This window comes from Dromiciops gliroides, chromosome 6 (assembly GCF_019393635.1).
Source record: "Dromiciops gliroides isolate mDroGli1 chromosome 6, mDroGli1.pri, whole genome shotgun sequence".
In the NCBI taxonomy this organism is placed as follows: Eukaryota; Metazoa; Chordata; class Mammalia; order Microbiotheria; family Microbiotheriidae; genus Dromiciops; species Dromiciops gliroides.
Window position 1 is genome coordinate 116200959 of NC_057866.1, and position 12696 is coordinate 116213654.

Genomic DNA, 12696 nt, shown 5'->3' on the forward strand with positions numbered 1-12696 from the left:
ACTGAGAAGCTGTAACTTGTAGAAAATTGCAAAACCCTGATTTTTCTTCTGTTTTAACAACATTATAACGGATCATTCTTCTTCTTCTTTTTAGTGAGGCAATTGGGGTTAAATGACTTGCCCAGGGTCACACAGCTAGTAAGTGTTAAGTGTCTGAGGCCGGATTGGAACTCAGGTCCTCCTGACTCCAGGGCTGGTGCTCGCTCTATCCACAGTGCCACCTAGCTGCCCCTCATGTAATGCTAAAGACCTAGATTCTAAGATTCTATCACATTGAATGGAGTTCCTTGTGCAGGCTGATGGCATGATGTGGACAAGAGTGGCACAGAACAAAAACTCTCAAAGGATTGCTATTTGTGCCATCTGTAGGACTACACAAATTGATGAATTATAGAAGCAGTGATATACTGGCTCTAGTCCAGCTAAAATTTTAGAGATTACATTTCTGCACTTGTTCCACTATATTAATGAACAAAATGTTTTATTATAGAAATACTGATAGATCTATCCCATTCTTTGCCTATTGTTTTCCTCTCAGTTTCATCTATAAATGTTCTTGTAATGATTTGTATCAGTTGAGTTTTATGTTAAGTTTTCTAAGGACTAATTTTCCATTCTACCACTCTTGCTATTTTGTAATAATTTAAGTTTCCAATTGTATTCCAATAATACAATATAATAATATAACTCACATCTACATGCTTATTATGTTTTACAAATGAGTTTATGGCAAAAACCAATGTTGCTCATGGCTACCTAGACTCTCTTGCTTAGCATGGATAGTGAACATTTACTGGGCAACAGGGTTTCTTTTCTTTTTTAAAAAAAAGTAATAGATATCTTTATTTATAACTTTGCATTCCCTCCCTCTCCCTTCCCTGAGGCAGTAAGCAATCAGATATGTTATACATGTATGATTCTGTAAAACATTACCATATTAGTCATTTTGTATAAGAAAACTTGAATAAAAGAAAAAAATGAGAGAAAGTGAAAAATAGTATGCTTCAGTCTGTTCCATCAATATCAGTTCTTTCTTTGGAGGTGGATAGTATGTTTCATCAATAGTCCTTTGGGATTGTCTAGGATCATTGCATTGTTATGAATAGTTAATTCTTTCACTGTTCTTCCTCAAAAAATATTGCTGTCTCCGTGCACAATGATCTCTTGGTTCTGCTCACTTTACTATGCATCAGTTCATACAAGTCTTTCCAGGACTTTCTGAAATCATCCTGCTTGTCATTTCTTATAGTACAATAATATTCTGTCACCATCATATACCACAGGCAAGAGGGTTTCTGAGCTTTTTTGACCTTCCAGTTATGATTACTGCTTTACAAAAGTTTACATAATTGTAGGGAATAGTGATAATTTTCTTTTCCATGAAAAATTTCCCATTCTTTGAGGCATCAATAGAATAGATCAGCTTAGAGCTTTTATGAAAATATTCAGGACCTTTTCATCTTTAAAAAAAATTGGTGTTGAATTTGACATTTGCTCTAATACTTTGGATTTACTGCACATGGACATGACATGGCTTGGAACTAACCATTCATTCCCACAGCAACCAGTAATTTCCTATCTTTTTAACATATAGCCAATGTAATTTTTTGTAATGTTCAGTGCTTGACATGTCTAACACTTTCTGACTGTTCTGGAAAAAAAATCTATGATATTATCAGTAGACATTTGTGGCCTTTGGTATCTTCTATTTCTTAATCCTGAACTCCAGTTTCCAACATGTTTTTTACTTCCTTCTTCTATGCCTATATTTCCATTTAACTCATTAAGTATCTTTTTTTTTTTTTTGGTGGAGCAATGAGGGTTAAATGACTTGCCCAGGGTCACACAGCTAGTAAGTGTCAACTGTCTGAGGCTGGAATTGAACTCAGGTCTTCCTGAATCTAGGGCCGGTGTTTTTTTCGCTGCGCCACCTAGCTGCCCCTAACTCATTAAGTATCAAGGAATATATTCCCTTATTTTAAATGATCCTGTTGAGTTCTTTGCATAATTTCTCTACTTCATCATCCTTTGCAACAGATGTTGGCACCGAGCCATAATTATCTTCATTATTGTAGGTATGCTATTTTAAAATGTGTGATCAATTTAATGCATATTGTGTTTTAAAATAGATACAAATTTTAAAACCATCAATTAAGAGATACTGCAGGAGATTATTTTAAACTAATTTTGAAGTTTTCATAAGTGAAGGAAATTATCTGATTTAAAAGGAAATTAAAGATAAGAACTATACCTGTGATTTCATTGAAAAGGACAGTTCAGTATATTTTCTGGAAATGACAGCCTTAGCAAGTTGCTCAAAAAGCTCAACAACTTGCCCATAATCATACAACCCACTATGTGTCAGAAATGGGATTTAAACTTGGATCTTCTTAGCTCTAAGACTGGCTCTCTAGTCACTGCTCCATGCTTTCCAGATACTATCAGGCTAAGAAATGAAATCTTACAAATTCACTTTAATCTTTCTAAAACTGGAATAAAACTCAAGAAATAAATATATTTAAGGGCAGATAAGAATATTTTCTGAAGAAGCATCTATATCACATACAGAGTAATTTCTTATGATGTATATGATTTGAAAGTATAGTGATTAAGTGAAGTTGTTAAATATTTCAGAAAAATAATGCATCAGAAAGAAAATTACTTGGAACTAAAAAGAAAAGAAAATTATTTTCTATAGCTATTAATGATAATGAAACAATGTCCATCTATTTGTTAGAAATAACTAAAAATAGGGGGCAGCTAGGTGGCGCAGTGGATAGAGCACTGGCACTGGAGTCAGGAGTACCTGAGTTCAAATACGGCCTCGGACACTCGGACACTTAACACTAGCTGTGTGACCCTGGGCAAGTCAGTTAACCCCAATTGCCTCACTAAAAACAAACAAACAAACAAAAAGAAATAACTAAAAGTATTTGAAATGGGCATTCTGGTTACGTATGACAGATTAAATAATCCTTATTTATGCAAAATTTTAGTTGTCTTTATAAAAGCAAAATTTCCACTCCCTCTCAATCACCTAACATCCTATTATATAACAATGCTTTGTTACTTGAAAAAAAAAAGTAATGAAAGAAGATTATAACTACAATGTATTTCTTGTCAATAAGTTATAGAAAAATAATTTGATAATAAAATTATAAGAGACAACTTCAAGACTGCAAACTCCCAGTAAGTAGAGAATATCTCGGCTGGGTAGGTTGGACTAGATGTCTTATGAAGTCCCTTATCATGCTTGAATTCTGTAACTTGGTCTGCCCTGTTATATACAGTATTTGGGAGCAGTAATGCAAGAATGATGGTTGCAATGGGGTGCACTGTAAAGTACAATAGATTTGAACCAGAAGACCTGGATTTTAATGTTGAACCTGCCATTTAAGACCTATATAATTCTAGACAAATCTCAACTTCTCTTGGTCTCAATTTCCATTTTTGTTCAAAGAAGGAGCTGGAACACATCATCTCCAAGACTTTTCAACGATAAATTCTATGACTCTAAAATGGTTTACAAATAACTTATGATTTTTCTATATAACAAATGTATAAGCAATTATTAGGAAAGGCATATTGTAGAGACAAACATGGCATAATGGATAGAGAGCTGGCATCAGAGTACAGAAGACGTGGGCTCAAGGCCTGGTGCTGGCACATTGTTGCTGTCATCTTGGATAAGTCACATAACCTTAAATGAAGAGCAGATGCCAATTGGGATTGCTAGGGGAAGTTTTCTCTCTAAAACTTCCCCATATCAAACCACAAGTCTACTCTTAAGATAATTACATAAAACTATTGCTAATTTAAGAAAATATATCATTTCTCACACACTCATACTTGCATGGGGGTCAGATTTTTAGCTAGCTCAATGAAGGCTATGAATTCTGAGGTAAGCAGAACAGACCTCTATGCATTAAAGAAAATTGGTGTGACAAGGCCTGTGACCTTCACCGCACTGAAAAGGGAAGGGGTCATTTTCAGTTCCTCATCAATAAAATGCATAAAAAATAATGCAACAGGGTAGAAGTAGTGAAGATTCACAGACATAATTGAGAAACGATTGCTAATAAAGGGGAGAATGGGGAAAAACTATTAAAAAGCAAGAAGAAACTTCAATAGCATAGCAATTTAGGACATTTCATCATATAGTTCTATAGACATTTTTAATATCCCTGAAGGCATCAGTGTAAAAGAACAGTGCAGTAATCGAAGTTCAAATTATAGACTAATTCATCAAAAAAGAGTTCTTTTTGAGTATAGTCTATTTAAAAAGGGCAGTGATGTGTACATTTTAGGATCATATTTTATAACAAATGAGAAATATTTTTTTAAATGTGGGTCCATAGGTGTGTAAGCCTCTATTTTTTTTTTTTTTTTGGTGAGGCAATCGGGGTTAAGTGACTTGCCCAGAGTCACACAGCTACTAAGTGTTAAGTGTCTGAGGCCGGATTTGAACTCAGGTCCTCCTGACTTCAGGGCCGGTGCTCTATCCACTGCGCCACCTAGCTGCCCCGTAAGCCTCTATTATCTGAACAATTCACATATTTGGAATATCTGATTTTCAATTTGTATCTAAACTTGGCATCTGCCTTAGCTACTAGCGAATAGTTCATGTTTAAAAAGTGTTTGTTGAGTGAATTATGCCAGACAATGTAGCCATTTCTGCATGGACACATGAGAATTATGTCTTACCTTCACTCTTTAACATGAGAATACCTGGTGTCTTGGGAAATCACATAATTAGAAATGAAAAAACAAAAATGGTAGCTATCCAAACACATACCTGTTGGTTTTAATATAAAATATCCTTACCAAAGTCCAATATGATGTCTCCAATCCAGCTTTCAAACATACAGTGATCACTACAAACTAAAGCAAAAAAGATAAATTTGTTATTTCATTTCATTGCCATGCCTGATTTCTAAATGATGGAATGAAAGATTTTGAAAATGCTAGTGATTATTCAGTTTACCATAGGAACACCTGATTACTTGTCACTTACAGATTTGAAAGCTAGAAAAGTTTGTAGAGCTCATTTAATACAACCCCTTGACTTTAAACATGAGGAAACAAAAGGTCTTTTAAGTAACTTGACCAAATTCATTGCATCACAGCAAACTCTCAGAATTTATCTAGAATGGTCCTTGGACAAAAGATCTATCACGTAATATAGGTCCAGATTCACACCCAAAGCCACACTAGTTAAAAACCTGCCAGGGCTTTTGTTGGTACAATTTGAGTTATGGAAGTACACCTCCACATCACAATTAGGTATCAGAATAAGACTTTTGGGAAGCTAAAATTAGAATTTTTTTAAAAGGGCCTAAAAATTCAGTGACAATAGGGAATTCATATTAATATTTTATATTTGAAAGGCAGATTAGTATAGTAGAAAAGGCATTGGATGAAGTCAGGAGAGATCTCAGTTCAAATCCCAAACATCTTCTTTGTTAGTTTTACCTCGGACAAATCACAACTTTCTGTCAACCTTAGCTACCTGAGCATGATAATACTTATAAAACTTCCTCCTCTAAAAGACTCACAGAATCACAGATTTAGAATCAGAAGGAACTTGGAAGCCATGTTTTGTAGATGAAATAGGCCTGATGAGGCTAAGTGGCTTGCTTGAGGTCACAAAGGCAGTAAGCAGGAGAGCCTGGATTCAAATCCAGGTCCTCGGACCTTATAATCAACATTCTCTTTCTTGCTTTATTGTGAAAAAGTCCTTCATATTTATTCAAGTGGTATAAAAATCTTACAGTACTATACAAACCATAAGGAACCATAAAATGCTTATTATTATTTAAAACAAAGCTTCTTAAACTGTGGGTCGTGACCCAAATGAGGTCATGTAACTGAATGTGGAGGTCACAAAAAATCTGGCAACAGTAGAAAGCTATGCAGGGGCAGCTAGGTGGCATAGTGGATAAAGCACCAGTCCCAGATTCAGGAGGACCTGAGTTCAAATCCAGGTTCAGACATTTGACACTTACTAGCTGTATGACTGTGGGCAAGTCACTCATTGTTCCGCCAAAAAAAAAAAAAGGTTATGTATACCTATTTTATATATCTATATACCCAGGGTTGTATAAAAATTTCTCGGGCAAAAAGGGGTTGCAAATGGAAAAAGTTTAAGAACTCCCAGTTTCTAAGAATGTTAATTTATTAAAACTCAAAATAGAACAATTTTATTTTTTAAAAATCCCATGACTTGAAGACCTAACTAAAAACATGAATTTATACATTTAAAAATAAAAAGGTGAATAAGAAATAAGGAAATATATTTGTAAAAAAGGAACAAAAACGTTCAGACTCACAGTATAAACGATGTTTCCCAACAATAGATAATCAGAAGTTTTTCCATTTCCAAATACTGTACCTAAAGAAAAAGAAAAAAACCAATTTTTACTTTTTAAAATACTTTTCTATTCTATAAAACATATATGCCTCATTTAATAATATTATAATTATTCATACAACAAAATTTATAAAGTATATACCATCTGCAGAAAGGCATTGTGATATACACAGAGGGAAAAACTTTAGATAAGCTATAGTCATTATGCTTATAGGCTTTACAATAAATATCTCACATTATATTCAACAAGAGGTAGATAGCTAATATATGTGGTAAATAATAAATTAGATGAATGCGGCGATGTCTAATTAACTCACCATTACCAACCTCCAAATTTGAACTCATTGCTACTATGTACAGCAATGAAAAAGCAAACATAAACGATCAGATTCAAGATAGAAATGTACTCAATCGATCTAAATGAAGACAAAAGTGGCCATCTTTCTGACCATTCCTATGCATGAACTTGACATTGCTAATGAAGGATGAACAGGAGGAGTACAAGAGAACTACCATAATGGTCTGGACAGACAGTGATGAGGGCACGTGTGATGGTAGTGGCATTAGGGACCTTGTGCCAAGGTCTCTGAAGGGTTTATTTTCTCAAATGCTTTTTCCCTGTTTTGTGAGCATACAATGATCTCAGTCCACTCATAGCTTCCGTAATATTTTATCAGTGAGCTAAAATTCTCCAGTGGTTTTAGCTGTCATATCCCTCTGCTTGGTGAGGAGGCTGTACTGCTTTGCTAAAGTGGATTCTGGGATCTTTTAGCTTCCTTGGTTTGCTGATTGCTTCTCGCAGGTGGAAACTTCTCTAAGATTCAATCTATTTAATTTTGTCATTTTTCACTGTTGGTAGCCTGTATAATCAGGTCAGGTTCAAACTGTGATAATTATAAGTGTTTCCTCACTTTACCCTTTTCTTCTGTAAGTTGATGTGCCTTTTTTATTTGTACATATTATTTATTGTTAAGAGACAAAAACAATGACAGTTATGTGGGAAAAAATGAGTTCTCAAAAAAAAATGCTTACTAAAATCAGAGATGGTCAATGTTTCTTGTTTCCTAGTAACCCATTTTTGGAACTATTATCATATTTGAACCTATTGTTTTAGAACATTTTGGAACTAGCACTTTGAGACTGATATGCAGGAAATGCTCATAACTTTCGGAGTGAAATGTGATAACTGTATATTGCCAATTATGTCTTGCCTCACAGAAAGATGAATTTTGATTTCTCACCCTATAACAGTGGTAAGTCATTTCAAACGAGACCTTGCTTTGAGGCAAGAATCAATCAGTGAGGGGGCAGCTAGGTGGCACAGTGGATAGAACACCGGCCCTGGAGTCAGGAGGACCTAAGTTCAAATCTGGCCTCAGACACTTGACACTAGCTGTTTGACCCTGGGCAAGTCACTTAACCCCAACTGCCTCACCATAAATAAATAAATAAATAAAAAGAATCAATCAGTGATTGAAGTAAAGCAAAGTAGGAGAAGGTAAATGCCCCTTACATCCTGAAGTCAGCCAGCCAAGCCCTATTGTGTGTAGGGTTCAGGACTAATTTGAACCATATCCTGCTCAAAAGGAAATGAGTCTCACTGAATGGATGTCTCAAATAAAGACAGTTTGAAAGTTGAGAGAACTTAGATTTTGCCTTCTCCCCTCTTGCCCTCAAGGTACTAAGAAGAGGAAGCCAGGTTTTGAATCTATTGTTGACAGCTGAGCTCTCTGGGAGGAGAGTCCTATCTGCCTTGTGCTTTATTTCCACCGAGGGTCTGAGGGGAGACTCCTCAGAGGTTTGTCTGTTTTAACCTTTATTGCCACCTATGGTTTGAGAGGGGGAACCCCCTCAGAGCCCAGCAAGAGAGCAGAGATGAATACCTCTGCCAATCCTAGGCACAGGGGAAACCAACTTTGCTAAAAGAATTGAACATTGATTTTGGAGTCCTACTAAGGAGTATTTCACATGGAGAAACTAGAGGAAAAGTGACTTAAACTAGCAAGTGACTTTTGGTACAGATTATTCCTTAAAATGACCAAGGACCTTAATCCTTTCAGTTCAGAAGCACAACTTGGCCCTGGCAAATGAGTTATCCTACTTGTGTGCTGCTTACTAGATTTTTGGAAGCTTGTAGCTACTCTTCTGTTGAGAGTCTGTAACCGGGTTTATGGAATGTACTGTTTTGATTATTCTTGCTTGCCTTTGCATTTTGTGGAGTAACTGTTTGATGATTAAGAGTTAATGCTGGGATAGCTAGGTGGCGCAGTGGATAAAGCATCGGCCCAGAATTCAGGAGGACCTGAATTCAAATTCGACCTCAGACACTTGACACTTACTAGCTGTGTGACCCTGGGCAAGTCACTTAACCCTCATTGTCCCACCCCCACAAGTTAATGGTACTAGCCTGGCAGATTTGTTGTGTGTAGTGGAAGTAGAGCTTCCCTACACCAGGGTTACCTGTAAGTAATAACAGTATAGCCAGCTACTCAGAACGGTTCCCCCTCAGCCCCATCTTCCTTTCCGGGATGAGTACAAGTTGGGGAGAACCAGCCCCAACCCTGAGAGAGTCAGTACACTGTACTTCTAATTTGGTATTTTCCTTGATGTTGTCTCAATCCAGACAATGATGAACAACTGATTCTAAAATGACTGGTTTGTCTATGTTGAATTGTTTCCTGTTAATCAATTTCATTTTTTAAAATGCTTTCCTTTCTCATTTGCTGACACACCCAGTGATTTCTGATTCTCATCTTTTAAAAGAGAACAATCTAACGTAAGCTCACGAAGGACAGCAGCTATTTTGTTTTTCTCTCTGCATCTCTTGCTTATGGCTAAAGCCAAGTGGCTTAATAAAAGCTTGTTGTCAATGTCAAACTTTTGCTTTGACACCACATTTACTTCTCGTCAAACGCTGAGAAAAGTTAGTTGTGATCATCTTGTGGAAGAAAATAGTCAAACCAACTGCATGAGGCTTCTGCCCTTTGGCCTCTCCATTTCTTGATTCCCACCTATATTTCCCACCAACTTTCCATCCTTCCTTGAACACACTTTCTCAATGAAATTGCCAAGTGTCAAGTTACATGTTCATTTGGTTTGGAGGATCTTGTTAAATCCTTTAGAGAACTCTTCTGCCTCTTTATCCTCTGAAATGCATGTTGTAATAATACATGGCATTATTTTTGGTATTATATTTATATAAGTTCATCATGAGCACTTCTAAGCCAGGTATTGAAAATTAGATTTCTCTTTGTCTTTGGGATCATAATGAAATAGCTACTTTATTTGCCTTTTCAATTGTAATCTGCATATACTCCTTCCATTTAGCTATAGTTCCTCTGTGGTTTATTTTCATTTATTAAAAGAATATCAGGGGGCAGCTAGGTGGCGCAGTGGATAAAGCACTGGCCTTGGATTCAGGAGGACCTGAGTTCAAATCCAGCCTCAGACATTTGACACTTAACTAGCTGTGTGACCCTGGGCAAGTCACTTAACCCTCATTGCTCTGCAAACAAACAAAGGAAAACAAACCCAACAACAACAAACAACAAACAACAAAAAACAAAAAACAAAAACCAAAAAGAATGAGTCTGGATTGTAAAGGAAGTAGAGATGACAGGAAGATACTAACCATTGGTTGGTTGCCTGACTTTCCCTTCTAACTGAACCTTCTGCATAAGGAAGAAACATACAATTTTGAACACCTCTAGACTGGATGGAATGGGGGAGTAAAAAATAAATTCAGATGTGTATGTCACTTGATTTTTTTTCAGATTGGCAGTGTCTTTCACTTTTCTATTTCCCACTGCTATTTTCAGGACAGAGAAGAAGCCCAGAGTTCACTAAACAAGACACACAGGAAGGTACTGAGAAGAGACAAAAGATGATTTACTATAGAAAAACCTATGGTAGTTTAATGCTAAGTAATATAGTTGATTAAGAGGCAGGAATCCATAGACCAAGAGGGATTTTTCAGCTCCCTTATTTACTTGATATACCCAAGTTTTAAGTATTAAAACTGATGCAAAGGAGCAGAAGTGGGTAGAACCATTTTCAACCCACCAATGGGGAGGCTATGAAGACTTATGACTTAATAAAAGCAAATTTGCGTAAGCCACATTATTAGAGGGAAGAGCACACACAATGAAAACAATCAGTAATTCAAATCTCTTTATCTGTGACTTTGGGATAGATCCAGAGACAGACCAGATTAATTCCTGATATTCTACAGGTAACTTATACAGCAGATAATGCAGTTATGGATGATGAAGCATTGCTTATGTTAATATAGCATTTCTGACTCCTTAGTTTTGAAGTATATAATATGCATATTTATTTACTTAATATAAACAGAGGGTCTGATAAATTAGCATCCCTTCCAAGACTCCCAACACAGTACAGAGATGCCAGCATAACCTACTGCATTCCTGGAGAGCTCCACTCAGAAATGCTTGTGTATTCACTTTTATGGGTAAAGGAAATGTACCACAATTCTGTCAACAAAGATAAAATCATACCCTTAAAAAAAAAAGAGGCAGCAAAAGGTCTTAGACCAAAGGATGACCGAATAATTTCAAATTAAAGAATTCTTATTCAAAAGCATATATGAATGCAGCAGTAACAAAACAATGACATATATTTTCTTAGTGTTTAGAGCTTCACAAAAGTCTTGTAGATACAGGACAAATGGAATGCAAATAAGCATTCAACCATACGTCATATAGACAGCATTAAAAACCTTCTGAATTAAAAGAAGTGAAATTCATTTAACTCTCTTTAAGTTTCAAAAACATGAAAAGCTGAGCTTTTGCATACATTAAAACCCTTTGAAGTCAAGAGAATAATAAGAAAATTTAATGTATATGCAATTTTAAAATATATACATTACTTTAGGTCAAGAAAAATACAGCAAAATAAGATAGTATGGTAATTTTAACACATATTGACATAGAGTTTTTTTTTTTTAAAGTAAAAAGGCATCTCTTAACATTCATATCCCTTCTACTTACCATACTGGAGGGCTTTTAGTGGAAACCAAAACAGAATAACTGAGTGGAAGAGGCCATTTAAACAATGAACCCAGAAAACCTAAGGGAAAACAAAAATCCATGAGAACCATTTGCGATAAACTAGCTCTATGAACTCTGACCTTTCCTTTTATCTGTGGGCTAGATTCACAAAATGTGTTTCTGTCAGGCCACCACTGTGAACTAATAGAACTGACAGACACTTTTTGCCTCTTAGCCCTTCATGGGTCATTTATTTATTTTTATGTTTCCAAAAGTGTTTATTCAGTTTCACTTTTAATTTTTTTCTCTTTTTTGAAAACCTTGAAAGAATATACCAAGTTTAATACATGTCTGATAAAAAGAAATTTAAAATTAAAACAGACCAAATTCCTTACATGGGAATTATTTCCATATTTCCAAGAGAACTGTTTATACCTTTGGGATTCATTTAATCTTTCCATATAAGGTTAGAGGTAAAGTTTCCTATAAAGAACATATAAAGCTCTGTTTTTAAGAAATACGAAGCATTAAATTTTGAACTAAAAATATTGACTATAAAGCTGCACAATCTTATTCAAAAGGCTTTCTAAATTTTTTCTTAACACCTGTCAAAAGTTAAGTGGAAGACTTCACGTCATAGATATTAACATTCATAAAAGTCAAATAACCTACTTAAAGCAACTGCATTCTAAACACCATCAAACAACTATCACTGGTGCTTTCTTTGGAATGGATGTGTGAAAGAAAGTTAGAGAAAGACAATTTGGAACTCTTGTAGTCTTCTGAATGGTAATTCACTTTTCTCATTTAAAAGTGCTACTTGCAAATGTAACTTTTGTTGTATGAAACTGGCAGGTATTAATAGTTTTAAGCAGTTCAAACAACAGAAATTAAGTTGCCTGCCTCCCCAAATTTTCCACTGTGATCTCAACATCCTTTGTTAGCTTACCCAACTCTACTGGATTGTATGATCCAATTTACGCTCCAAGACATTACACATTTGAACTTGTGTTACTCATTAACCTTTGTCTCTTCTCCTCGCTATGTCATTACCACAAGTTTTATTTGACAGAAAGCACAGGTGGGTGCAAGAAAAATTAGTTCTACTTTTCCATTTTCCTGACCGATACTTATTGTCACATGCTAATCCTTTAACCTCTGTCATGACCTAATAACCTGTGACCCTTTTTACCATAACAAACGTATGCATCATCATTCAAGGCAACAATGCTCCCACACTCAGGACCCACATCAACTGCTGTTTATACAACTATGTATTTTGTAGCCATTTGTCTCTGAATTTTCAAACACTTTAGA

At 35.6% G+C, this 12696-nt stretch overlaps 1 protein-coding gene across 3 annotated transcripts in view; it reads right to left on the reverse strand.

Annotated features, from left to right (window-relative positions):
* Window positions 1–12696, reverse strand: part of ATP8A1 (ATPase phospholipid transporting 8A1) — a 295356-nt gene that overhangs the window by 46308 nt on the left and 236352 nt on the right. For all 3 annotated transcript variants that reach the window (XM_043970049.1, XM_043970048.1, XM_043970047.1), the window contains 3 exons: window positions 11380–11458; window positions 6330–6391; window positions 4825–4881 (listed from right to left, as the gene is read on the reverse strand). In XM_043970049.1, the coding sequence (XP_043825984.1) occupies window positions 4825–4881; window positions 6330–6391; window positions 11380–11458 (198 nt within the window). The remainder of the gene's footprint in view (window positions 1–4824; window positions 4882–6329; window positions 6392–11379; window positions 11459–12696) is intronic.